The sequence below is a fragment of the Galeopterus variegatus genome, unplaced genomic scaffold (genome assembly GCF_000696425.1).
Source record: "Galeopterus variegatus unplaced genomic scaffold, G_variegatus-3.0.2 Scaffold165, whole genome shotgun sequence".
Taxonomy (NCBI): domain Eukaryota; kingdom Metazoa; phylum Chordata; class Mammalia; order Dermoptera; family Cynocephalidae; genus Galeopterus; species Galeopterus variegatus.
Genome location: NW_007726276.1, coordinates 282,775 through 310,635, shown reverse-complemented (window position 1 = coordinate 310,635; position 27,861 = coordinate 282,775). Strand labels below are relative to the sequence as shown.

The window sequence follows — 27,861 nt, the reverse complement described above, 5'->3', positions numbered from 1 at the left end:
ATTCTTCATTATTTGTACAACTGGGATTAAGTGTATTTCTCATTATAAGTTAGAAGAAAATATAATATTTTACAAAGAACGAAGTATCTCTCCCCCAACCCTGTAAAATAGAGCAGTAAAGGGCAAAGTCAGAGTCAGACTCCTGGGCTTGAATCTTAGTTCTTGCTCTTACCACCTGCATGACCTTAAAGACCATCTTCATCTCTTTGTGCCTCCCATAGCTTTCAGATGGGGATAATAACAATGTTTACCTTAAAGGGTGTTTTGAGGATTAAGTGAGCTAATAAGAGGGTACTTCAAAAAGTTCGTGGAAAAATTAGAATTAAAAGACAATACGAACATTTCCGTGAACTTTTTGAAGACCCCTCGTGTGTAAAAAGCTTAGAACAATCCCCCACATGGGGACTAATAAATACTAGTCTAATATATAAATATAAGCTATTATGTTTGATATTATGATGACTATTCTTGTTCACCAATATGGCACCTATTGCTGACTGACCAACGCAATGCATCCATTCCCTGCCCTGTCCTTCCCTGTCCTCTTCAACCAGAGGCTGGAAAAGCTAAAACCTCATTCTCCAAGAGGCTCCCTTTCAGCTAAGCCAAAGGTGGCCATGGGAAGCCCTTCTGTTCAATAAGGCATAAGTGGGTACCTGCTACGGTCTTTCTGGGAATAAAAGGGGTAAATGTTGATAACACTCTCCTTTTTCTAGTCTTAAGTATGAACTGGAATTGGGCAGTTACGACTGCCATCGTATGTTGCAACCCTTCTTCCTGTCTTGAACACGCCTGGATCTGTGGCAGCCATCTCGGAACTACAAGCACAGACCACAGGGCCATTCCTGTAGTTGCTCTGGATAAAACATAAGGCTATATTTTCTAAGTTTAAGTGAAAAACATTTTAGACATATTAGAATCTGTAAACCATAATTATTATACAATTTATTACACTGTCTCCAAGTTTGAATCTAAATAATTTCATGTCATATAAAACAGGATTACAGAGATGACATTTATGAAATCAAGGATTATTCTTACGTGAACTCTCCAGCCTTAAAAAAAAATTTATTCTTGGATGTCATGAATAAACCATGATTAAATTTTAACTGTATAAATAACCAGGAAACAATGGTAATATTAATATACTGTGACAAATCATATATGGTTTTCTTACTCATTTTTAATTTCCAAATTTCTTATGATTTAGGTTCTGTTGTTAAAAAAGATTTTAGCATTATATTCACTTAGTTTACCTAAAAAAAATATCTAATTTACCTCCTCCTGGATTTTTTAAAATAAAATCCTTCCATCTTCAAATTTAGGTAAACAATTGGCAAAATCCCAGAAAGAAAAAGTTTCTTCACTGCTCATTTAATTCTCTACTCAAATAAAAAGGGCACAACCATTTCTGGAATATAAACATATTAAGGCCCAAGGTTTAAAAGTAACCATGTAATTAATAGCTGAATTTATCATTACAAAATATTACAGCAAAAACTTCATTTCGTTGTATTAAGTGGACATATCACATTTTTTAAAAACTTCAGTACATAAGACAGCATTTCTCAAAGTGTGTACCACAGATTATTAGTCTCATCAGAAGCTGTTTGTGTGTGTGTGTGTGTGTGTGTGTGTGTGCATGCGCATGCATGTGTACCTGTTGGATGGGTAAAGGGGGTGGTCCTTTGGTCAAGTAAGTTTGGACAATAATGTATGATATGTACTGTTCTTAATAATTCCTATCAAATACATATGAAAAGTCAATTCATGATAAAGGTGGCATTTCAAATCAGCAGGGGATAAGAAAATGTTCAATAACTACTGTGATGGCAACAGTCTATTTGGACCTTACCTTACTATGTACACCAAAATAAATTCCAAGTGGATCAAACATTTCAACATTAAAATATTAAATTGTGAAAGTACAGCAGACATTATACAAAAGTATATTTTCATTAGTTCTGGAATGGGAAGATCTAAGAAAAAAACCCAACCCACCAAATTATAAAAACAATAACAAAAAACTACACATAAACAATGAAAGGATAAGCTGGAAAAAATATTTGAAACACATGCATTCTCTAGGACTGATTTTCTTGAAATAAGGAACACGTAACTCAGTAAGAAAAAGATCAACGACTGGGCAAATATGTTCAGGGAACTCATCTGCTATGGTCTGAATGTTTGTGTCCCCCCAAAATTCATATGTTGAAATCCTAACACCCAAGATGATAGCAGCTTAAGCTCGTTTTCTGTTGCTTAAAATGGAATATGTGAAACTGGTATTTTATAAAGAAACAGATTTTATTTCTTGCAGTTTCGGAGGATGGAAAATCTAAGGTTGAGGAGCACATCTGGTAAGGGACTTCTTTCTGGTGGGAACTTTTTGCAGTCCCGAGGCAGCATAGGGCATCACATGAAAAGAGGGTAAGAGTATGTTGTCATGCCAGTTCAGGTCTCTCTTCCTCTTTTTATATAGCCACTCCCGTGATAACAAATAATCCATTAATCCATGAATGGATTAATCTAGCCATAATCCAATCACACCCTAAAGGCCCCACCTCTTAATATTGCCACATAGGGGGATTAAGTTTTAACATGAGTTTTGAAGGGGACATTCAAACCATAGCAGATGGTATTAGTTAGTGGGGCCTTTGAGAGGTGATTAAATCATGAAGGCAGAAACCTCATGAATGGAATTATGCCCTTATAAAAGCAACCCCAGAGAACTGTCTACGTCCTTTTCACCATGAGAGGACACAGCTAGAGGGTTACCTACAAACCCTACAGTCCTTGACTGTGTGGACTTCCCAGCCTCCAGAACTATACAATATAAATTTCTACTTTTTATAAGCTACCCAATTTATAGTATTTTGTTTCAGCAGCCTGAATGACTAAGACACCATCATAAACATAAGTAAATAAATAAACAAGTCTGTATACATAGAATATAATCGTCCTCATTCATAATTAAAGGTATTCTAAATACATCAATGAGAGATCATTTTCATCTACCAGTAAGGCACCAACTAAAAATTAGTATAAATCAGTATTAGTGAAGGCTTGGAAACAGGTCATTTCACACATTGTTGGTAGAAACATAAAACTAATGCAATCTTTTTAGGAAGGAATTTAGCAATTTTTTTTTTATCAGAAATAAAATGGCACATGCTACATGAGGACATAGTTTTTCTCTAAGAAAATTATCCCATACACGTAGCTCACATGTTTGCAAAGGCATAAGTAAAGGATGTTTATTACATTGTTGTTTATAATAATAGGAGATTGAAACAACCTAAATGTCCATCTACAAGAGACTGACTAAATGAACTATGACATCCACATACTTGAATATGTTGAGATATAAAAAACAACAAAGCATATTTAAATTGTTGACACTAACCAAGATATACTAAATGGAAAAAGCCAAGCCTTTGTTTTACCAATGAGGACATTGGACACAGACCTTTCTATGACCATTCATGGCTATTAGCTGCAAAGTCCACTCCCAGTTTAGCAATTATTCTACCACATAATTCTGAAGAAAGGCACTACTCAACGATTCTTCCAGAGATAAATGATTGTTAAAATGTCTCCCATTTATGTATTCAAGTGCCCAACTCTGATGAGCTTGTTCACTGTCACTTATTCCAACAATTACTAAAGAAAGCAAAATTTAAAAGCCAGCATTGACTCCCTAAGCAAAAAGAATATTGCCATCGTAGTTGCCCTTGTGTGTTATGTAAGGTCTAGGGCACCAAACAGATGCCTTCAGTTCCACAAGCACAGAATGTCAGGGAAAAAATTATCTGACTGCAGATGTAAAATGATAACATTTAACAAGATGTGACTCTCCCACACAGGGAACACCCATGACCCTTTAATCACAGAGTAACCCAGAAAGGAAAAGGTTGATTACATGGCATAACACCACCGCTTCTGGGTAGATTCTTCACTTGTCACCCACAAGAGCTTCACTTTGCTCTGAGAAATAAGCTTGGCAAGCTTAAGCATGGCAAATGCTTACTTCCCACCGAAAATATATTAGGATATGTTTCAGATTTGTTTTAATATTTTCTTATATTACTGAAAAAATTTTAAAAGACTTTTCAATGGCTTTTTTTCTTTGTGAAGTTTTTGAACAACAGAATGAAATGAAAAAATGCTGAATTCAGCATCATGAATCAAAAAATTAAAAAAAAAGAAAGTGGGGAGGGAGCTAGGGAACAGTATCAGTAATTTCACAGAAATTTCTTTCAGGAGAAGCTGGGATAAGTGCACTTGAGGCCAGGAGGAGGCACTGACTGGTGGCTGGAACACTGCATCGGGCCCAGAGGGGCCCCACCAGTCATGCTCTGACAGCAGCATATGGTACACACTGCAAGGAGGGGAAATAAGGTCAGCAAGGCAGGCTGTGGGAGCTGGGATTCACGGCAAGAAACTGCCATGGAATGTTTTTGAAAGGTGTAAAATTATCAAAACTGTACTTCACTGTGATTAAAGCTGGCACAGTGTGAAGGTGTCAAGCCTGGGTGACTGGGAAAATGGTGGTATCATTAACCCAAAATGAGAACATAAAAATCAGGTTTTATGTGGAACATGATAAGTTAGGTTTTAGATGAATTGATTTTGAGGTGCAGGCAGATTAGTCAAACTGTTGAAGTAGCTGGAAATATAAAACTATATACAATCTGTAGTTCAATTCAATTCTATAAATATGAGAATGCACTAAGGACTAAGTGTCAGACATTAGAGCAGCCCCAGCCCCTGTTCCCATGGGACTTGGAATTTAAGAGCTATTTCAACACATAATTAGTGACTACCTATATAATGACGGCTACACAAAAGAAAGTAGGGTGCTATGAAATTGCTTAATACAGAGGTAGTGGAGGTGAACTATAACTGACTACCCAGTGATGATTTCAGGGATTATTCTTTGACACCTGTGGTTGTACTTAAGTTTCTGAATATATGCTTTATTTGTACTTTGACACATGGGACTCTATAGGTTTCATGGTAAACTGGAAATTTGTGTGTTAGCATTTTAGGTGTCAAGAATCTTCTTGGCTAAAGCCCACCTCACTGCTGCCAATCTTGCCTGAACAAGTTTACTTGATTCAAACTCTTGATTTGTTTCTTTTTTTTTTTTTTTTTCTTTTTGTCTTTTTTCGTGACCAGCAACGGATCGCAACCCTCAGTGTCGCACCCGTACCGGACCGGGACCGGCAACGGGATCGCAACCCTCGGTGTCGCACCCGCACCTCGCTCAGCCAGTGAGCGGGAACCGGTCTGTATGTGGGATCCGAACCCTCGGCGGGAGCGCCGCCACGCTCCCAAGCGGCGCACTGTAGCAGTGCGCCACCGGGCCGGCCTTGATTTGTTTCTAATATGAATTTTTTGTTCAAAGTACTTAAACATTATCTTTTTGTTTCACTTCAAAGGAGAAATACAGATTTATTCTGCTAAAGTATGGTGTTCTCTCTCTATCCTTTCCCCAATCAGATGCAGAAATTGTAGCATTCATATTAAAAACTGAAGAAATTTTAAAAATCCTAATCAGAATAACAGTAACATAGTTTTGAAAGAAAAGTCAGCAAGCACAATAAGACAAATCAGAATGAGTAGAAAGTAGGGAGGGAAAGGAATTTATGAATGCTTCAGAAGAAAGCAAATAACAGAGAAATGAAAATGGGAGACAACTGAACTTTCAATGAACTCATTAACAATTGCCAAAAAAAACCTGGAGTCAAAAATGTGCTAAACTCTTTCAAGAGAACAATGGAAGAAACATGCCCCCACACCCCCGGACTACAAAAAGCTGACAAAATGAATACAGAAGACCCCAAATAAAATCTGATGTTATGTAACTTTGAGGATATTTTTATTTAGGAAATATGGAACATATAAAATAAAGAACAAAAAATTCTAAATATGAATTAACATATACCAGAAACTACCACTTTGATTAAATGCCTGTGTACTAGGGTCTGTGTGGAGCACTTTACCCAGATTTTCTAACTTAATTCCTACTCCACCTGTGCAAAGTAGATATTATCAGACGTATTTTAAAGCCAGGGAAACTGGAGCTCAAGGGGATAAAACAATGTGCCCGAAGCTCTACAAGGGGTAGGTAGCAGAGGGGAAATTTGAACTAATATCTTTGTGATTCTAAAATTCATTCTTTCCAATAAGTATAGACTTTTCTTGATAAAGAGGTATTACATGATAATTGAGAAGTATTTAGATCCTTGGCTTTATTGATAAACTTAAAGGTGTTTTGGGAAATGCCTTAAGGCACAAAGATAGTAGCTTTCATAGCAGGGAACTCAAGCAAGCAAGCACAGACTTGGGTTCCCCAAATTCACTAGGAGCCAGAAGACTTTCCCCAGAACTTGACAATAAGAGAGATGCAGGTCACTCACAGATGACTCCTTCCTCACAAGGACCAGACATCCCCCTTCTCCTGAGACCAGGAGTATCTGCAAATATTAGAATCAGTCCAATCTGCAGTCACCTTCTGGCCCCTCCCTATAGCCCCTCCACGGCCTGATCACTATAGTTGGGTTAAAACCTTGAGGTGAGATAAACTACCATCACTCTCATTCTTAGTCACCACTGCTCCCAAAATAATGCCCTCCTGACCTTTATTTTCTCCAGCATTATTAGCATAAACGACCTGTCTCAAGCTTCTTCAGCAATCATCCCCTTCACCTTGTTACCTTGATTGGAAATGGACTCTACCTGGAAACTACAGAGATGGTCTCCAATGGTCCTTTCTAGTATATGTTGCTCATCCGCTCAGACCTCATGTGCCTAAAGTCTGTGGGGTGCAGGTGGAGGACAGGGGAGTGGATGTTTTCTCTGATCTTTGCTGCTATCTCAGACTGTCACTTCTCCCCAATCATGTAAAAGACACTCTCCTTTGACACATGTGTCATTTGTTTATATCACTGCCATTGCTCATGCACCGATTTATCCTCTCATTCAGAATAGACTCTGTCATCTGATTCAGACTTCCTCTTCAAGCCAGGTTCTGCCATCATCCTGCGTGACTTCAGTTTCATGTGCACAATTAATCCAGCAGTAGATCCTCTCAGTTCCTGACCTCATCTCCAGGGACAAATCCCTTCTCTCTACTTTCCATCTCCCACTCCCATGGCTGTAATCTGAACTTGGTCACCACAAAAAACTGTTATACTTCTAGTAACTTAAATTCGTACAACCATTCTGACCCCTGTCCTCATTCCCCTCTGTCATCTATCCATAAAAATCTCCAATGCCCTGGACCCACTGTCTTCATATCCCTGCCTATCTAGCTTAGACTCTGTAGTTCATCACTTAGACCATGGTTCACTGGCCAGTATCTTACTTCCCTTCTACATTGTCCTCCTTTTCTAGACTCCTAGTAAGACATAAATGAACCCCAAATTCCATCTTTTTGGCACTATACCCCAGCTGCCGAGTAATCATGGCGAAAAATAATACTGTATGATCAGGGCTAGTACGTACCACAGTTGCCACCTCAACTGGATTCTTGACTGCAACTCAACACTCCGCCTGTGTTTAACCAGGAGGCACTCACTCCCACTCCCTGATAGGGGCTGTTTGACGCTTCCATGCTTCCCTCAAGCCTTCCAACCAACCATTGCCCTTCCCATGCAGAGGCCTTCCGCTATTCCAGTTAGAAAACAGAAACCATGTGATGAAGGCTCCCCTAACTTCCCACCATTAAATTTACAAATGTATTTGCACCTGGGCCCAGACTTTCCTCATTCCCACCTGTCACAATAGCAGAGCATGTTGCTTGGCAACTCCCTCCACCTGTGTGGGTATCATTCCTCTGCATCCCCTCCTGCCACCCTCAGGACTTTGCTCTCCCAAACTCCCTTCCAATCTGCATTTAAACACATTAAAACACCTGCTTTGCCCTCCTATTGACCTCCAAATCCCCTCTAGTTACTACCCTTTCTTACTCACATCTCAGTCTCATCTCCCATATTAATTCATCAGCCCTCTACCCTTTCTTTGGACTAAAGTCAATGGGACAATGGTAAGTCTGTTCATACAGGATCTCTTGGCAGCACCTGACAACGATGACTATCCCTTCCCCTTTGAAATGGCCTCTTCCTTGGGCTTCATGACACCTGACTCTCTTTTTTTTTTTTTTTTGTCTTTTGTCTTTTTCTGTGTCCGGCAACGGATTGCAACCCTCAGTGTTGCCACCGCACCGGACCGGGGACCGGCAACGGGATCGCAACCCTCGGTGTTGCTCCCGCACCTCGCTCAGCCAGTGAGCGGGAACCGGTCTGTATGTGGGATCCAAACCCTCGGGCGGGAGCGCCGCCGCGCTTCCCAAGCGGCGCACCATCCAGTGCGCCACCGGGCCGGCCCCGACACCTGACTCTCTTGGTTCTCCCATATACCCAGGTTGACTCCTTTCTGAGATCCCTTTATGGCTCTTCCTCCTCTGCCCATTCTTACGCCATACCTCACATTCTCCACTCACAATTTATTCCTTCCCATGGCTTCACATACTGAGAACTCCCAAGTTTTTATCACCAAAACAGCCTCTACTCCTGAGCCCCAAATACAGTGACCAACCATCCTGGTTTGCCAAGGACTAACAGGTTTCCTGGAACATGGAACTTTCAGTGCTAAAACTGGGAGAATCTCAGGCAAACTGGGATGAATTGGTCACATTAGCCCCAACCCAATCACTCACTAGACATGACAACTCAGATATCCTATAGATGGCTCAAATGTAATATATACAAATTTGAATCTATCACCACTTCCCCCATCCTCTATCTCTTTCTGTAAAGTAAGGTAAATCATAACTAAAGCCAAAATGTTTCATTATTTTGTTATACTAAGTTTCCATTTATATTGTCAGAGGTAGGGCTCAGACCGTACAAACCCATTGTACAGACTGGGTCCCCAGACCCCTCACACGCAGGTCCATGCTAGGTAGTTGGGAAAGATTCCAGGAGCTGTTGCCAGATGACATGAGCTCAGTCCTCAGCTTCCTCAGTGGCAGCATCTTACAGGTCTGGTAGCTTACAGGTCCGGCAGTGGCAGTGGCCTTGTGGAGGGTCCCAGGGGCACTAACAGCAGCAGCCTCCAGCAGCAGTAGTAGCCCCCCCCCAATGGGGTGGGCATCCCGGGGATGGGAGGTGCCATGGATCAGAGCCACTCATCCTTATACTTAAGTCCATAACCCAGGAAACCTGGGTACACATGCGCAATTACACTAGACAATAACCAAGGAACACCTGAGCAAATATGCTTATTTACATCAAATGCTCGGCAAGATTCTGAACATCTGAGGGGCCCTGACCATTTTTCCTATATTTTCCCAACACTTTCTGTCTCCCTCATTTCAGTAAATAGCACTTGCCATCTATTCAAGCCAGAAGCCTATGACTGATTTTTAACTGTTGAAGGTGAATATATAGAGAGGAATCTCTGTATCTCTAAGCACTACATTCCTAGTCACTTTTCTTATTAGGAGAATATCCAGTAGAATTCGGTTTTTTTGTTTTAAGTCGATTTTAATCAAGTTAATGGTAAGCAGTAAAAGTGGGATTACATGAAAAGCCCCGTATTTTACATGTTTAAACTATTTCTCATCACCTTTACTTATAGGGTATTGAAGGTAGAACCCACTCCCGAATCTTGTTTCTAGTGGTAGAATAAGGTATATACTGTTCTGGGGTGCCAGCCATATTGCATTTATGGTTTGTCCAAATAAATCTACGAGTAGTAGATGGCTTTGTTGTTGGAAGATCATTGGTCATACAGCGAAGCTAACAACATCATTCAGGAGGCACCATGCTTCCATCCACATCCCAGAATGGGTTTTTGCCATTCATTTCAGTAGAATATATAACCCATCAGTGACAGCCAAAAAATCGCTTGGTGTCTTCATAGTATTCCCTTCCATAATTGTCTTGCCCCACTGTACCAACCCTTATATCACGTGCCCTGAAAAAAATTCATAGGCAGTCATGGAGGCTGGTGACCTGCTGCAGCTGGTGTCAGGACCTGCAGTAACTCCATCTTGTCCTGCAGGTCTAATAGGAGTCTTATACAACCTGTCAGCAATTACAAATACTCCTCAGTGAAAAATATATCATTTATCTGAGAAGTTACAAATTTGCTGGATAGCTGCACTGGTGCAAGATTTTTTTCTTCAGTGCCACTATCTTCTACCATTCAAGTTTTTGACACTAATTGTGATCACCATCTAATCCACTATAAAATTCCTTCTTTAAACAATTTAGAATATTTGTAATATGCTGCTTAGAAATGATTAATCTTCCTCCACAATAAGCTGAAATAAAGAAATGTTCTTCAAGTAAGAAAACTCTGGAAAACAACTTGTATTAACTTGTGAATGCCTCAGTCTGGAAGATGTAATTTTGTAGATCACTAGAAAACAAAATGGTTGCCCTTCATGTTAATTCTGTACATGGCCTCTGGGCCTCAGTTATTTTCCACATGGCTCCTGGCTCTGTGTGCACACCATCAAATACAGCATTTAAACTTGCCTGAATAAGAGCATAAAGGAGAATAAATGAAAGTTTTAGATTAAGAACCCAAGAGAGAAGAACAAGACCCAAGACTATTTAGGCCAAAATAAATAAGACAAAGAAATAACTTCATGGTGCTCTAGGTTATTATATTCACATTTCTTCATCTTCATTTAGCATGAGACAGTAAATAGGCTGACATTTATAATAAAAAATTGAGACTAAATTTCAGAAAGAATTATCTGAAAAGAAATGATTAACAACACAGGACCAGACCACCAACGAAAACGGTGTCCTTTCCTTTCTGTCACATTTAAGAAAATTTTTTCTTCTGTCCCAGGGAATTCAGGTGTAACCTTCCTGAAGTGGGTGTCTTGCTGAAGTTTGCTGTTAGACACACAGCTACAAACATACAAACAATTCTCCACTGCACAATGTGTTTGCCTACACTCGTGCATTCCATCTGCACTCTCTTGCCAGCCATCTTGTGACCACATTTGTACGTGTTAGTGCTTTCATCAGGGGGTAGGTGCATCAATAAGAAGAGAAGTCATAATTAGATTAGTTAATTTGCTACTTCATTGACAGCTGTAGTAAAAAGCCCAAAGAGAAAGGAGTTTGAAACTAGCTAAAATGAGGATTTGTATTGTGAGTGCATCTAAATTATCTATGTCCCCTATTCCTGCGGATAACTGAGAGTCAGCTGTGCACACATCTGTGGGTGTTTATAAACATTTACCATCTGTGAGAAGCTTCTGAGTTATAAATAGTGAGCTAATTAGTAAAATGCTAGTCATTTCTAATGACAGTTGTTATGGATAAAGATTTTATACAGGTTAGATTGATCTCAGAACCTTGTCGATCACTGGAGGCCACTCTACCTTTTATGACAGGACTAAGTAGTTACACTACACTGAACATATAACACATTAAAGATGCATTATAACTAGATCAGGCTGCTAGTTTATGCATGTTAATGAGCTCTATTCTTAATAGACTGAAGTGCTGATTGAGTATTTGTCACGGAAAATGAAAAGTTGTCAATCTGTAGAAAGGTCAACTGATTCTGTAATATACGACATTTTCATTTCTGTTCTACATACATATTAAGCACCTTCCATTCAGAAAATCAAGAACATAGATGGAAAACTAGTAATCAACACAAGAAATGATTCATTAACGAAAAGGTTAATCTACATACATACATACACACCTACATATATATATCCCTAAGTTCTCCGTATCAGTAACTTTTTCTAAACATGTCTTTCTTTTACTGATCAAAATTGTGGGGAAAACATTCTAAACAGTTAACTTTAAAATAAATTTGTCCTATAGCCAAATGGAAAGCAAAAATCATGGTACATGAAGACTCATATTCACTGCCTAATGAAAAGTGTCTTATAATACAGCCTATATTGTAATAGAACCAGTGAGTGAAGGGCTAAGCAAAATTTGATTGCTTGAGCTCTAATAAAGCATGTTTTTTATTTAAAAATTAATTTACCAAATACAGATGGAATTTTGTAAGTCAGAAGGAATCTTATTTTGTAGATGAGGAGAATTATACTCTGGGAAGCTAACCGATCTGCTATCACTTACCTACTACTGGAGCAGGGGCTGGTATGCCGGTCACCCCCATCCCTAAGCTGGAACACTCAGTGTTATGTGATACCCCTTGTATTTAAGAAGAATAGCAACGCTGTCCATAATGTTGAAAATTCTGGCAAATAAAAAACCTGCACTGTCTTAAAACATCACTCCTTCCCACACTTGCTATCATCCCATCACTACATTCTTTTGTTCTCCTTAGAACTATGGACTTCTAACACCATACTCATGTATATACTTATCGTAAACGTTGTCCGTCTCCTGCCAGAATATAAGCCCATGAGGGCAAGGATGTATGTTTATTTTGTTTCCTGCTGTATCCCCAGTGCCTGGGAGAGTACCATGACATATGTGCTAAATAACTATTTGTTGAATGAAGGAACATTTTAATAGGAAGCATTCTTTTTATCTTTACAGTAATAATTCTATTTATGAATAAGGTATTCTAATGCCCATTTTTGTCATAAACTTAAATAGAACAAGAGCAAATCACAGAGGAGCCTTTCAGAATGTCTTTCAGAATGCTAGATAAGGTGTGATAGTGCTTGAAGAAAAAAAATCACTAAATACTGACTACAACACCATCACATATGCAAAGAAAATACACATAAATGCAAACTTTAATAAGAATCACAGAGCCTTGGGCCTGAATATCTGGGCTTGTTTTAGCCAAAGGGGGAGGAGTGAGACTGACCAGTTTTCCTTCAAGGGGATAATAGGATAGAGTCTTCCCCTTATCCGACCTGAACCCCATAACTCAGATTAACCAGGAAAGTGTCACCTCCACGCCATCCTCATGCATTAAACAAGGTTTATTTTCAGAGGTTCTTGGTTAGTCTAGTTACAAAAAATGACTAAGATGTCTTTACTAACAAAGGAGTTTGTTTCTATTGTTCTCTATGAAAGAAGCTAACAGTTATTGTGCAGATGTCATGTTTCATACCCTATGCCAGGCTCATTTGGGTAAACTCATCCCCCAGATTAAAAAGGCTTTAAATTGGAGATGAAAAATCAATGTGTCCTAAAGCTAGTATGCCATCATCCACAAAGCCATGAAAGTGTTCTCCCTGTCTTCCCACACCCAGTCCACAACAAAGCCCTATGGATTCTACCTCTAAACTGCTTTTCAAATACATCCAGTCTTCTCTTTCTTACTATATCTTAGCTCAGGTCCTCCACATTTATCTCCTGCAAAATTGCGACAGTTTCCTAATTGGTCTCACTCGTTCTTGTCCCCCCACATCCTCTAATCCATCTTCATTTTTGCCATAGAGCCATCTCTCTAGCAAACCATATTACTACCCTGCTTAATGCCCTTGGATTGTGCCCACAGGATGAAGCAAAAAATCCAAAGTATAGCATGCTCTACCACCTTCCAATTTAGCCTCATCTCTTCATGCAGCTCTATCCAAAGATCATCCCAGCCCTGTTACATTACTTGTTATTGGTCCAAATATGAATTTCGTACTCTGAGCCTCAATTTACTCAGTCCACTGGACTTCCAGGTTTGGAAATCATGGCCCTTCATTTCACTCTGTTCATTGGGTATCCACCTAATTCAAGATTCACATTTCGAAGGATGAGAGGAAAGACTAAAATTAGTCTTTCCTGTAGTACTGCTCACATTTCAACCTATGCAGAAGCCAAAAGGGTGACAGAGTCACAGCAAAATGGTAGGATAATCTGTTAAAGTATTTAACAGGTTTACTTATTTAGTATTTATCTAATAAAAATATTCCATGCATTCAAGAAACAATGAGTGACTACTATCAAAAGGCATTGTGCTTCTTTTAAGAGAAGTGAAGAGCATCACTGGTTCCATAACAAACATTAAAATAAATAATAGAGGACAAAAGGTTAAAAAAAAAAAAGTAAGGGGGCCGGCCCGTGGCTCACTCGGTAGAGTGCGGTGCTGATAACACCAAGGCCACGGGTTCGGACCCCACATAGGGATGGCCGGTTTGCTCACTGGCTGAGCGTGGTGCTGACAACACCAAGTCAAGGGTTAAGATCCCCTTACCGGTCATCTTTAAAAAAAAAAAAAAAAAAAAAGTAAGTACTTTTATTCACAGGTGCATCCAGCAGAAAGTACAATCTAATTATCACTGAGAATATCCACTGGAAACCAGACATCATAACTGCAATTCAGCCTAAGAGATTCAATACTTCTAAAATACATCTGAAATGCGGTAGAAAGACTGTCTTTCTCTTAGTTCTTGGCCTTTGAATTAAAATAATACCTTTTGATCCACAAGCAAACGATCTTCCTGACTTTATAATACTTGAAGGCTACTTTGCAGTTCAGTTAAAAAGATGAACTGTCACACATTCAGAATCTTCCAAACTAACTGCTAGTCAGAGAATCAGAGTTGGAGAATGACTTTGGATAGAATCTACCCAGCTTCCTAAAGCAGCGATCCTTTACATGCAACTCTCTTGGAAGTTAGTAATGGAACCTCTGATTCAGCACTAATTAGACGAAAATGTTTCTACTTTGCAAGAGTTCCTACCTGAATAGCACTAGTAGTTTAAAAATAAATATTCAAAGGATTATACTGAACTAAAATTACTATCACATCTACCCGTTAATGATAATTATTATTGGAAGCTCTATGGTGACAATTCACTCTAGTCAGGCAATGGTCTCCCAAGAATTGCTTGTTCCAAAAACAGTCAGTCATCTGTTTTCTGTTACTACACTAGTCTGTCATATTCTTCCTGCCTTGGGACATTCCAGCCTGTGTTAAGGCTGCCCTCAATGTTAACTCTGTTAATATTATGGTGCTTCTAATTTTCTTGGAGAGCATTGGATATCTGAGAAAGGAAGCTATCCAGGAAACAATATTTTAAAATCCTATTACAAAATAATGTCTAATTTCATCTAAACACTAATGCCTATTTATGCCATTTACAAGTAGCATATAAATATTCAATTTCTCTGCTTAATTTTCCCAGTCTACCCTAGGGTGTATTTATTCATCATCAAAAGCCAAACATGATGAGTTATTTTTTTCCTCTTTGAGATAATCACTTTAGACTTTGAGCAACCTTCATGCCCAAGTTCAGCACCACTGAATGGATTTCCTTCAACTTTAAGGATTTAATGTCAGAATGACCAAAAATAGGGAGAGAAAAGAGAGAGCCCATTAATAAAGAAATAAAAACCTAGTTCCACCTATGACCTTTTTGACACATTGATATTTTCATCTCAAAAGATATACAAACAATAGTACAGAAATACTGGGGACTCTGAGCTGGAATAAAAGGATAATAGCACAATGGCTGGGCTAGACTGGTCACTGAAACAATCAGCAGCCCAGATGCCTGCCAGCATTTTAAAAGTTCAACTGTACAATTTGCCATTTCAAATGAACAGAGTCTAAAAATTAGATAATTTTCTGTAGTCAGAGATATGCTTAAAGATAAATTTTCCCTAACAATTATCATTATTTTTAACAATACTTTTACTCATTTAACTAATACTTATTTTCAACAATGATTGGCCATTTTGCAAATGCATGCTTTTGGCTACAGAAAAGCAAGAAAAAAGTTAACAGAACAGTTTTTCTACTCTGTGTCTTAAAAATCAAAGTATAGAGTGTATGGATTATCAATTTATATCAGGAGCTGGCAAACTTTTTTTGTAAAGGGCCAGACAGCAAATATTTTAGGCCTCGTGGGACATATAGTCGTGTCAGAACCACTCAACTCTGCCCTTGTAGCATGAAGGCAGCCATAGATAATATGTAAAGTAATGGGTGTGGCTATTACCCTAAAAATCTTTATTTACAGAATTTGGCTTTAGGGCTATCGTTTGATCTACCTCTTTACTCTTCACATAAATAACCAATATACTAAACTGAACACAAAACGGAAGAGATTTCTTTTGGCCAGTTAATTATTCATCAATTGGTTTCACAAATCTTATTGAATGTCTTCTGTGGTATCTACTTTGTACACAGACTATGCTGGGTCCTATGAGATAAAGAATGTATAAGGCCATGTTCTTGAAAAATGTAATTCTATTAGAAGCATAAGCCTAAAACAAATGAAATGAGCATAAGCAAATATTCCGTACGTAAGTTATACGGCAAGACTATAATGGATTATAAGAAACAGATTATTTAATATCAAGTAAAAATATTTAGAGAAGACATTTTGGAGAATACAAGAATTCAACAAAATCATATTTTATAGGATTCAGCCAGTTAAGAATTAGGGGAAAGGTATTTAGGGCTAAGAGAACACCAGACATGAATCCAAAGATTGTGCCCGAGGTAGAGTGGATGGTATAACCAGCTCAACAGAAAGAAAGAGAAGTCACTGTCAAGTACAAATTCACAGCCTTTTATCCACAACCTCTGCATCCAAATGTTTCAGAATTCAGAATTTTTCAGACAGTAGGAAAATAAAAAAAGGTGTACATGCTGTAAAATCATAACATACTCAGAGCAACCTGGGGCAGCATCCTCTGATTAAACTTATTATTTCTGCAGCATGAATATTCACATTCAATGGGACCTCTTAGCAGTTCAGGTCAGCTTTGACATCAAATGACTTTGGACACTAGTCACTTAAGAGCTTTTGGTTTTCAGAACATTTTGCACTTATGAGTTGCGAAAGGGGTTGTAGACATATTAGTGGTTCCCTGAGGGCAAAAGAAATCCTATTTTGTTGCAACTTTGTCTGATTGGTTGTTATAATTTTTCGAATGGCACTAATAAGTATTAGGTTTAAGTGATGGTATAAATTTCACCTCTGTTTGAACTGTGATACATATTTTTTTCTTTTTTGAAAGTGATGTACTAGACATATATAGAAGTGCCATGCAGGTTCAAAAGTTTATATATGAATCTGAAATAATTAGCTATCTCTGTATCTCGGGGTAAATGCTAAAAACAGATTTACATAATGTTTAAAGAGCATGCATTAGATAATATATATAGGATAATTTTCTTAAAAGATGGAGATTTATGATTAAGTCTGAAAATAAGACAATACTCATTTTCTATTTCTGAAATTAAAAAGAATATAAATTCTAGCAATCCAAATAATAATTTCACTCAGGATTAATAATCTGATAGGAAAGAGCTCTTCATGACAACAACCTACTGCTGTGGAAAGTGAACACTAGGGGAGACAGTTAGCTAAGGAGTATTCAATGTTACACACAAAGAAGATGCCTCTGTGACTGAGTTCTCAATTATAATACAACAAATGCAGCTGATGTTATAAAAGTTATAGAGTTCTCCACATCGTGATAAGATCAAAATGATTCACTGACGTGATTTTTGACCTAGAATATGTACTGGATGAATCTGTGCTGGATAATAGAAAATTTATGAATAAGTGATATTAATAGAAAAATTTCTTTGGTAAAATTCTTAGAAGTAATCCATGCTACATCATAAAGGTTTAAATTATTTTGTCCCAAATAAAGCTTACGGTAATCGGGATTTAATCTTGTATTCCAAAACAAATTTAAACAACAAAGATTGGCATCTATTTTCTACTTGGCATATAGTTAATATTATGTAATACTCATAAAAAGGGCAATGGAAAAAAAATTTTGAAAATTTTAAAAAAATATTACATGAGCAGTAAACCAATTAGTACGAGGATGTACCCCAAGGTGTTTAACAAAAAGTGACACAAATAACTCCCCAGAAAGTAAAGAGAGAAAACAATAATCACTCTTTCAATATCAGTTGTGCTACAGATGTCTGAGAGCCTCCTCTCCTAATTTCTCTTTTCTGAGCTTGTTGGAAAGAGACAGAGGATGGAGTGTGACTCCTGCACTGTTATGCAGAGAAGACACACAAAGGTTGAACTCTGAATGAGTTTTCGTAACTCAAGCTGTGTTATTCCAGTCAAGGAGATTCCTGCACATAAATAAACGAGACCCTTGGAAAAACTTCCCACAAGACATCCCTTGATACTATCCATAGAACTGAAAGCAGTTGTTCTCAGAAGGAAAATAATTGTTACAGGTAGAGTTGGTGGAGGAGAAAAGTGGGGTCTCAGGGCACTTGTTCTTGAGTAAAGCACACTAAGTGTGCCCCTTCTAAAACTTACTGTACTACAAATTCTCTGGTTCCTTAACTTTTCTTCTCAGTCAAACAATGAACGCAATGGAGTAATTTCCATCTTCCTCTGAACTGTCAAGCTTGGACCATTCTTTTGGGCCCAGAACTATTCAAACTACTGAAGAATCCCTCCTTCCGGAAGGAGGGATGGTGCTGATGTTTTACTTCTAGGCTTTGGCATTGGGATAAAGAAATCTTTGGACAATCAGAAGAATCAAAATTGAATCTGAACCAGAGTAAGGAAGGATCCCTGATTTTGGCAGTCATACCAAAACTTCTAAACATAAAGGGAAAGACCACCTGGCTGAAAATCACTGATTACAGTACAAAAGATATGGCTGTCGCTCTCACCCAAGGTTCCCAGGGAAGTTAATTCTCAACCTCCTTAAATAAGTATAGTCAAGTACCAGTTAGCAATTACTAATAATTGTTTTTGGTCCCTTTTCCCCCCATTATGGTTAAATCATCAAGTAGTAAAAGAATAATAGCACAGTAGTTAAAAACATGACCTCTAGTTAGAAGACTTGAATACTAGCTTCACTGTTTGCTAAATCTGTGACCATAAGCAAGTAAATCAAACTTTCTGATAAAGTTAGTCTCATAAGTTTGGTTTAAGCATTACATGCAACAATAAACATGTGCAGAGCCTGGCAGATAACACATGATCAATAAATGGTAGAAGCAGTAGTAGTATCAATTGTTGTTGTTATTATTACTGTTTATAAAAGATGGGGGAAAAAAGAGAAATACATCCAAGTTAATGAAATTTAATTTGTTCTACCCTTCTATACAGAGAAATTATTAAAACCATTGGTTTATTTATATGCATCAATTGCCAGTAATACTACGAAATTGAAAGGGCTACTGCACAAAACTAGAATATGCACAATTATGGAAAATAATCTAAGTTTTATGATATCTGTAGAGGACAGGGTAATCATCAAAGCCTTTATGAAAGCAAGTACACACATTAATTGCATATTAGTTGAGATTGGCAGAGACATTCCCAAGTAGTATTTATGTAATATGCATTTCCTCTAAAATGGAGGCCTAATTGCTTAGTTATTCTAAATTGCAGAATGAAAACCAAAGGAGCAGTTTTGGCCATGTGGGTAAACAACAGATTTCTAAAAGCTAATTATCTCTTTATTTAATAGACTGAAGTTGCACCAAATGAGACATTTAAGCCTAATAAATAATAGACAAATTGTAACCTAAAGACTAAAATATAGGAGCTGCTCATACAGTTTTTATTGCTACATTAAATAAGCTCTTATTTACTTCCCCCACAAAACGTAATTATACAACGCTGGGTCCATTTCAAGGCCATTCTGATGTGCTATTTAAAAATTATGTGAATCAGCTTACATACTCAGGAAGTCTTGAAGCATAATATTTGAATTCTATTATCAAATGCCCTATTTGTTTCCATGATTAAGAAACAGAAATGGAGTTTAGAAAAAGTTGTACATAATCATATAATATCACTATTACTATTTGTCTTACTAAAAATGAGCACACATAAGGATAGCTATGTACTTTCAATGAATAAATATTAGTGTTTGTGCTAACTAGTTTCTATATATGTTTAATACTTTAGGTATTTTCTAAATTAAAACAATTAAAATTTAAACATCAACCTTACACAACTTATTCAAAATTCATATACTAATTAAATAAAGACCATGAAAATGTAATCTGCTTGTTTGTTCAATATAATACTAAATCATTTACCAGAAATAACACTATATATGGGAATATTTAAGAGACCTCCACACTCATCATTTTTAAAGAAAACAAAAATGAGAAACATGACCTTTAAATACTATAACATGATAATATGAGATTCTGTGAAGTTTTGCTGCTCAAAATAATTTTTATTTCTTCATTTTTCTTCTTGGGGGAAATTTTGCCCACTATTTTATCTTTATTTCCACTCAATTAGCAAAAATCACATTCTGAAATGATGAAATAAATAATAGTAGACTTGAAAATAGTTGGGTGTTCTCTTGTCAAGGGCAAGTAATTATTTATGATAGGTAAGAAAGAACAAGGATTTAATTTCCTCCACTACCGCTGGTAGTGATATAAGAATCTGTACATCTGTGAAAAAGCTCAGCTCTCATTTGCATGGTGGAAATACTAAAGTCATGAAAATATATGGAAGGAAGCTCCCTGAGGGTTTATGGCAGAGTTATGTGAAGATTTTTCTCTTCCGTTATCACTCAGGAGTGTGTATCTTACATACAAAAGGAAAACAAAAAGTTGTTGGCCCAGAGAGATAACAAAACACTAATATAAATTCAATAATCCCCCTTTCCACATTTTTTTGAGACTGAAAAAGCCAGGCTGAAAAACTCTACAGAGATTTGAGCAGTACTATGTTCTGTACTAAAATACAAGGCCTGCAAAGAAAAATTATATAAAGTTTTAGTTGATTCACACAATTAACAAATGTACAACATTAGCACCTATTAGTATAGCATATAAACATGAGCCTGGTTATCCAAAAATAAATATACTGGTTATAAATCCTATCATTTTCTGAGGATTTTTATTAACCAATATTATAAATTAAGATGTTTAATATTCTTACTTCACTCAGACCAAATTTTGTTACCACCACTACCCCACTGCTGGTCTCCATCTCATTATCCTCTTATTTTACTTCATATCAATTATTATCTGAAATTATCCTACATATTTGGTTGTCTAATTCACTCATTAGACTTTTAAACTTCATCATAGCAGGGACCTTATTTATTCTTATTTATCACTGCAATCCCAGCATATTAAAAAACTCAACTATTTGCTGATGAATAAAAGAAACAATAAAAAGTGCTCTAGCTATTAAATTTCTTTTCTATACCAATAAAACAGAAGACCATAACACATATTTTTATAACAACACAATGACTTTATTGAAGATCATATTTGTCAAATGTCAGGAATACATAAAATTCAATGTACCCATTAAAAGTATAAAAAACTGATATTTTGCATAAAAATGTTTTCAGTAATCAATTACTAATTAGGAATACTCCTTTAGTAACTTCTACTTCATAAAGCTTTCAAGTGTTATGAAAATCATGATGTGATTAGCATATTCTACATATAAAAAAGGTGACTGCATATTTGTATTATTTTTAAATATGAAAAAAGGTATCAACAATAAGTAATAATATATTTTATTCTTATATGACTTACTTGGCTAGCATAGCTATTTTAAGAAATTGAATGCTTCATCCTTCTACATTAATCATTGTGTTGTTTTTAAAGGAAAACTAAGGACCATTCAGAATAATCATGATTTTGAGGGGTTTTAGAAGTCATCATTCACTTTGGCAAAAAAAATATATGTTTATATGTGATGAAATTTAGGATAACATCCCTAGATTCTTTAAAATCTCATAGTCTACAAGAAGAAAAAAAAAAATCCAAAGTTGATTTTCAAAATTTTCAAATGTTTTTAAAAGACAGAAGATGTCTCCAAAATAGCTTCTTACATCATAGCTTTGTTTCAGTATTTTGTGTCAAATAACTTTGCATATATCTATGAAAATATACACATATAATATCCAGTATTTACTTTATAGATACATTATTTTAAAGTATTTATTTATTTTAATATCATTTATATGAATCAATGTTACCCAGACTACGCTCTGAAGAACACTCTCCCGGAAAACGTCAAAATGTATGCCACGCATGCACCTCAGCATAAGGCTTTGGGAAGTCCTATTGGATGAGGATTTTATATTTATTTGAGACCCAACTATGATAATTTGCAGATCATGTTTGGGAAGAGATAGTACAGAAAAAGTTCTATAAAATAATCAAACAGGTAAAATAAGATGAGTTCTATGATTAAGAAAAGATGCAATGGAATTTAACCAAATGTCTAGAAGAGATCAAATGTGCATATCACAAAGAAATAATTAAGTTTTGCTATGATGAATCCATTAATTACCCTGAATAGATAAGCATGCATTGTATACATGTTTTAAAACACAACTGTGTACACCATAAAAATGTACAATCAATATGTTTAATAAAAATTTTTTTAAAAGATGCAATGGAACTTTTCTTTAAACCTATTTTAAAAATTAAGAACAGATGGTAATGTCCTCGACACAATAGTCCCTGTCTTAAAGCAACATAAACCAATTATTAACCACAATGAACTGATGGCTAAATTTGTAACGGTTTTGGTAAAATTCAGAAGCAGACCCTAGTATATTAAAACATATATATCAAGTATATGAATGACTAAGGAAGAATTACAAATAAATGGAGCAGAGTCATATTATAAATAATTGAAACAGAAAAAAATTGAAGTGGATATAAAATTGCTGATAGGATTACTTTCTAGACTTAAATGTGATAAAAAAAAATCACAAAGATTATAATTAACATTATAGAACATTATAAAATGGAAATTAATCACCTTTATATATGTCAAGATATAAAAATAAAAAGCCAAATAAAGAGAAGATATTTAAAAGGTAAATATTAATTGGTGAAGATCTAACTTGTGTAAATCAACAAGAAAAAGACAACACAATTCACAATGTTTGGAATACCAAAAAATTATAAACACTTAAAAATATCCAACTTCAGTAGCACTCATAGAAATTCAAATAAAGTTAATAAAACATAACTTTTTGATCTATTAAATTAGCAAACCTTAAAAAATGAGAATACTTAACTAAGGCACAATTGTAACCCAATGTTGAAAGTCAGGGAAATTTTGGAAATCAATTTGGCAATGTGCATTGAAAATCTTTTAAAAACATTTATACTTTTCTATTCTATATCTTAAAAAATACTAATTATAAACATTATTTATGGATTAACATATTTACCACATTGAAAAGTAGGAAATAACAATTGTTCTATGACTTCATTGCTGACTAATGCAAGTTAAATTAGATATGGTATACCCAGCAAATTCAATGACATAGATATTAGAAATTACAAATTAAGAATTACAAGTTATGAATACCCTGAAATGTTCAGAAGGTTCAGTAAGATAAAGCAAGATACTAACTAAATTGCATATTTGCTAAGATCATAGCTATTATTAAAAGGCAGAAAATTTTATTTTTTTATTATTTTATTATTTTTTTTTACATACTATGATGTTGTTGCAGAGCAGTTGGGAAGGAGAGGGAGAGGGCAAAGGGGAAGGAAATGGGATGGAAGAAGGAGAAAGGAGGAGGGGCGGGATTGAGGCCTGTAGCTAAAAGGCAGAAAATTTTAAAACTGAAAGAACAACGTGCCAAAACATTAACAATGATTCTTTGGGTAAGGAGACTATGGGCGATGATCTTTTGATTTACTGTTTAGGTGTTTTTTATAATGCAAATATATTTTTTAATTGGAAAAACAGACTTATTCTTAAAAGTAGAACTTTCCTTCAGGAGAAATATAAATTTAAACTACAACATTAAGATTATGCTGGAAGTTTTATTAAAATTTTTGTATCCTATCAGGTTTCAGCTTTCCCAATTGATATAACAAAATTTCTGAGAGGCTCTGTGTGATAGGCCCTTGGGCAAAACCACATATACAGCCATTCTGCCATCTAGTAATTCATCTAGAAGACTCTTCAGCCAACACTAAGTGAGCTACTGTTCAAACACCAGAATGTTCCATAAATTAGGTGGTAATATATTAATTAAAAATTATTTCCAGAAGCATATTTTTTAAATCAATGCTAAACCTTTCTGATCTCCATTTTTGTTAACACTTTAAGATATTTCTAAGATTCCCGAAATTTAAACATAAACAAGAAATTATGCTTAGATTTTTCTTCCCTGGAAGAATCAAATGTGAAACATTACGGTACTCACTTTGCTTTATTAAACATAAAATATGCCTGTAAAAGTGAAAGTAAAGAAGTCGAAGTAGGCATCTCTGTCTATCCCTGGGGAATACTTAGGTGAATTTGCAGCCTTGAATTGTAAACTGTGGTGATTTAGCAGTGAAGCTGATGGATTTTAATTAAAGCTTTCTGCAATCCTTAGTGGCTTGGAAGTGGAAGAGCCAGAATTTTTAGGAGGTGAAAATATAACTACAATTTACTTAATTCTTTTGCTTCGAAGTTAGTAATATCTTTAGCTTTGGAAAATATATATATATAAACGCATGTTTCTAAAAGACTGTAACTTTTTTATTTTTTAGTATTTTTCCAAAAACTTTTTACAAAGCTTCGAAGTTAGTAATATCTTTAGCTTTGGAATATATATATATATAAACACATGTTTCTAAAAGACTGTAACTTTTTTATTTTTTAGTATTTTTCCAAAAACTTTTTACAAAAATAGAGTAAATAGTACAGTGAACACACCCTTTCCCCCAAGTACCCATTACCCACCTCTGGCAATTATTACAATCTTGTTTCATCTATAAGCCCAACTACTTCCCAGTCACTCCAGACTATTTTGACTTAAACTATCCATAGCCAATCTTGTTTCATCTATAAGCCCAACTACTTCCCAGTCACTCCAGACTATTTTGACTTAAATCCCAGATATCACGTCTTTTTGTGTGTAAAGTTTCAGTATGAATCTCTAAAAGACACTACGAAACATACTGAAGTGTATTTATAATTTTTTGTTGCCTCGGCATTCATTTTGAATACAATTCTAATTTTCTCATACCAGAAGCAGGGCTCAGTCACCCTTGACACAGTTTCCAGTTCTACACCACACCCAAATGGCTCAGGCGGTGGCCAGGGATAAGAACTCAGAAGCATCTCTCTGGCCTAGCAGGCTGGGCTCCTCACTTTTCCACAGCTTCCTTTAAAGGGACCATTCAGGCATTTGCCCATGAACCTAAAGTAACCCACATCCTATCCCCTTATATACACTGCTAATATATACACTACTAGTTGCCACATTCTCTCTCTCTCTCTCTCTGCCTGACTCTTCATTCCTGCCTCATGTGACCCAGGGACAAAGGACCACCTTCCCAACTCATTGTGCTCTCCCTGCCCAGTATCTGTAAGAAAAATCCTTGAACTTGTTTCCTGTTGCAGTGGTGGACTGAATTTTCACCTTCCATCTGAAGAATCAGGGTCTTCCCCAGGCCAGGTTTCCCAGGTCAACTGAAAGAACTCAAGGTTAGGCTCCCAGCACCAGAGTGATGGTCAGGCAAGAGCCACAGGGGACTCTGCGAATACAAAGAACCCCCTAGTTGCTGGTTGGACAACTAGGCACTAGGCCATCCTCCAGTTAAAAGAAGTATCTGATGAAAGGCATACAGCAAACACCTAAGTCCAACTCCCTTTCATTTCCCACTAGGGTAGGTCTGCTAAACCACTCTGGTACTGAAATCCCAACTTAGCTGGAGGCTCTCAAAACACATGTTTACAAGGGGGAAAAAAAGTATTCAAGTTTTTCAGACTGCTTTTTTTTCTATAATTATTTGTTAGGAATGAAATATATAAATCTCATATATTGCAATTAGTTGATAGGTTTAAGTCTCTTTTAATCAGTAAGTTCACTTATATCAGTAAGTTCACTCCATCATTTCTTTCCCTCCCTTGGAGTATATTTTGTTGAAGAAACCAGGTAATATGTCCTATAGAATTTCCCACAGTTTCCTATAGATGCTAATTTATTAATTGACATACATGATTACAGATTTGTTACCAAAGTTGTAGTCAGAGAATTGCAAATATACCGAAATCAAAAGAGTGCTCCTGAGGACTAAATCATCTATGACCAACATTAGAATGAAGACACTACTTGATGCTAATTTATTAATTGACATACATGATTACAGATTTGTTACCAAAGTTGTAGTCAGAGAATTGCAAATATACCGAAACCAAAAGAGTGCTCCTGAGGACTAAATCATCTATGACCAACATTAGAATGAAGACACTACTTGTTAGAAACTAAAGGGGAGAACGTCCATAAAAAAATCATTGCTCCTTGGTTTAATTACACAAACAAGTGATTATATTTTCCTTTTTCATCAAAGTACATTAAAATGCTAATAAGTAACCAGTATAAATCTTAAGTATACATAGCATAAATAGCAAATTTGACAGTACTCACCAGTCTTCATTTCTAATAAGCGCTTTTTCTTTTGCTGGCGTTCAAGTCTTTCCTTCTCTGCTAATTCTTTAGCTATTCTGGCACGTTTTTCTTTTTCCTCTGCTTCTCTTTTTTTGATGTTCTCCTTTATTGCTTGCTATGGCAAATAAATTTTGAAAAATGATCAGTTTTAACCACAGTGATCCCACAAGAAAATGGAGAATTATCAATCTTAAATTATACTTAAGGTACAATCATGATTGAATATCTTTTAGGTAATGGTTAGTTCTTATATTAGTAACACAGTCTTTTAAAAGATAACATATATCATATATCTATAAAACGTACGTTTTAAATGTTCAAATATGTTAAAATAACATTTATGTTACTGTTATGTTAAAATCTTAGTGGAATTAACTAACTAAAAGGGAGAAGGAAGATGAAACTAAAAATAAAAAAGCAGTTAATTCACAAATCAAAACTGTTTTCCTATATATCTTTACGAAAGTGTCTAGCAACTGTATTAGAGTCTTCCATACCTTCTCTGCTAAGTAAATTATTAAGTACAAGAAAAATAGTTGAAATGATAGAAAAGAGCTGAAATCTTGTAATGGCTACTTTTTACTACAATAAATCATTCATAAATTTCTTTCACATAGAGAAAAGTATCATAAAGATAACTAAAGAAATATTTAGCATTCTAAAGCCAGGTCCTCTGTTGATCAAAACCAATAATAACATGCTAATCATAAGATCTCAGTAGATAAGTGATTAGTTACTTTCTTATTTTCTACGTTTTATACAAATCAAGAAATGCCTCTCATGTCGTATTAGTGGGAATTAGCAAGTAAACATGGATTTTTCTAAGTGCTAACAAACAGCACGGCATCATAAGTGCCAATGAAACCAAACAGATTATCACATTGCTAGTTTATCACCAATGGTATTAAATAGGAAAGTATATAATCAAACTATAACAAGTAGGTTTATGTTATTTTGGGGCAGTCTTTCACTTCTTCTTTACTATAGTGTTCATTTTTTTTTTTACCCTAGAGACAGTAGTGCAAGTTCTTCATCAGAAATCAAATAATAAAGTTTAATATTTATTGACCAAAACAATGAAAGGAAAAGTACAAGTAAAAAAGGAGGAACAAAAAGCAAATGGTAGAGGGAATATTAACTCATGAATCCATCCATTCATTCATTCAAAAAATACTTGCTGAGAGACTATTAAATGGTACTGTTCTAAAGCTCGAGAGAGGGAGAAAGAAGAGAGGGGGCGAGACAGAGCACTCTCTCAAACAAGTTTACATTCTATGTGGTTGGGTGGAGCATAAACAACAACAAAATGATACAGAAGTATTAGAAAAATAAAACAGAGTCGTGTGATAGAATGTTTGGGGTGGTTACTTTACATTAGTTGGTCAGATAAAGCCTCACTCTGATTTGATTCAAGCCGAATCTTGCTGGGTGATCATCTGGTGTAAGAACATACCAGACAGAGAGAAGTGCTAATGCAAAGGGTGCTGGTGGTCTTGAGAGAAAGAAGGCCAGTATGGTGATATGAGGATAGGGAGATAC

The 27,861-nt window shown here is 36.0% G+C and overlaps 1 protein-coding gene and 1 pseudogene across 2 annotated transcripts in view; both read right to left on the bottom strand.

Annotated features, from left to right (window-relative positions):
- DIAPH3 (diaphanous-related formin 3) overlaps nt 1-27,861 on the bottom strand; it is a 428,227-nt gene that overhangs the window by 146,542 nt on the left and 253,824 nt on the right. For both annotated transcript variants that reach the window (XM_008594695.1, XM_008594703.1), the window contains one exon: nt 26,302-26,437. In XM_008594695.1, the coding sequence (XP_008592917.1) occupies nt 26,302-26,437 (136 nt within the window). The remainder of the gene's footprint in view (nt 1-26,301; nt 26,438-27,861) is intronic.
- On the bottom strand, nt 9,639-10,068 carry LOC103610535 (annotated as a pseudogene).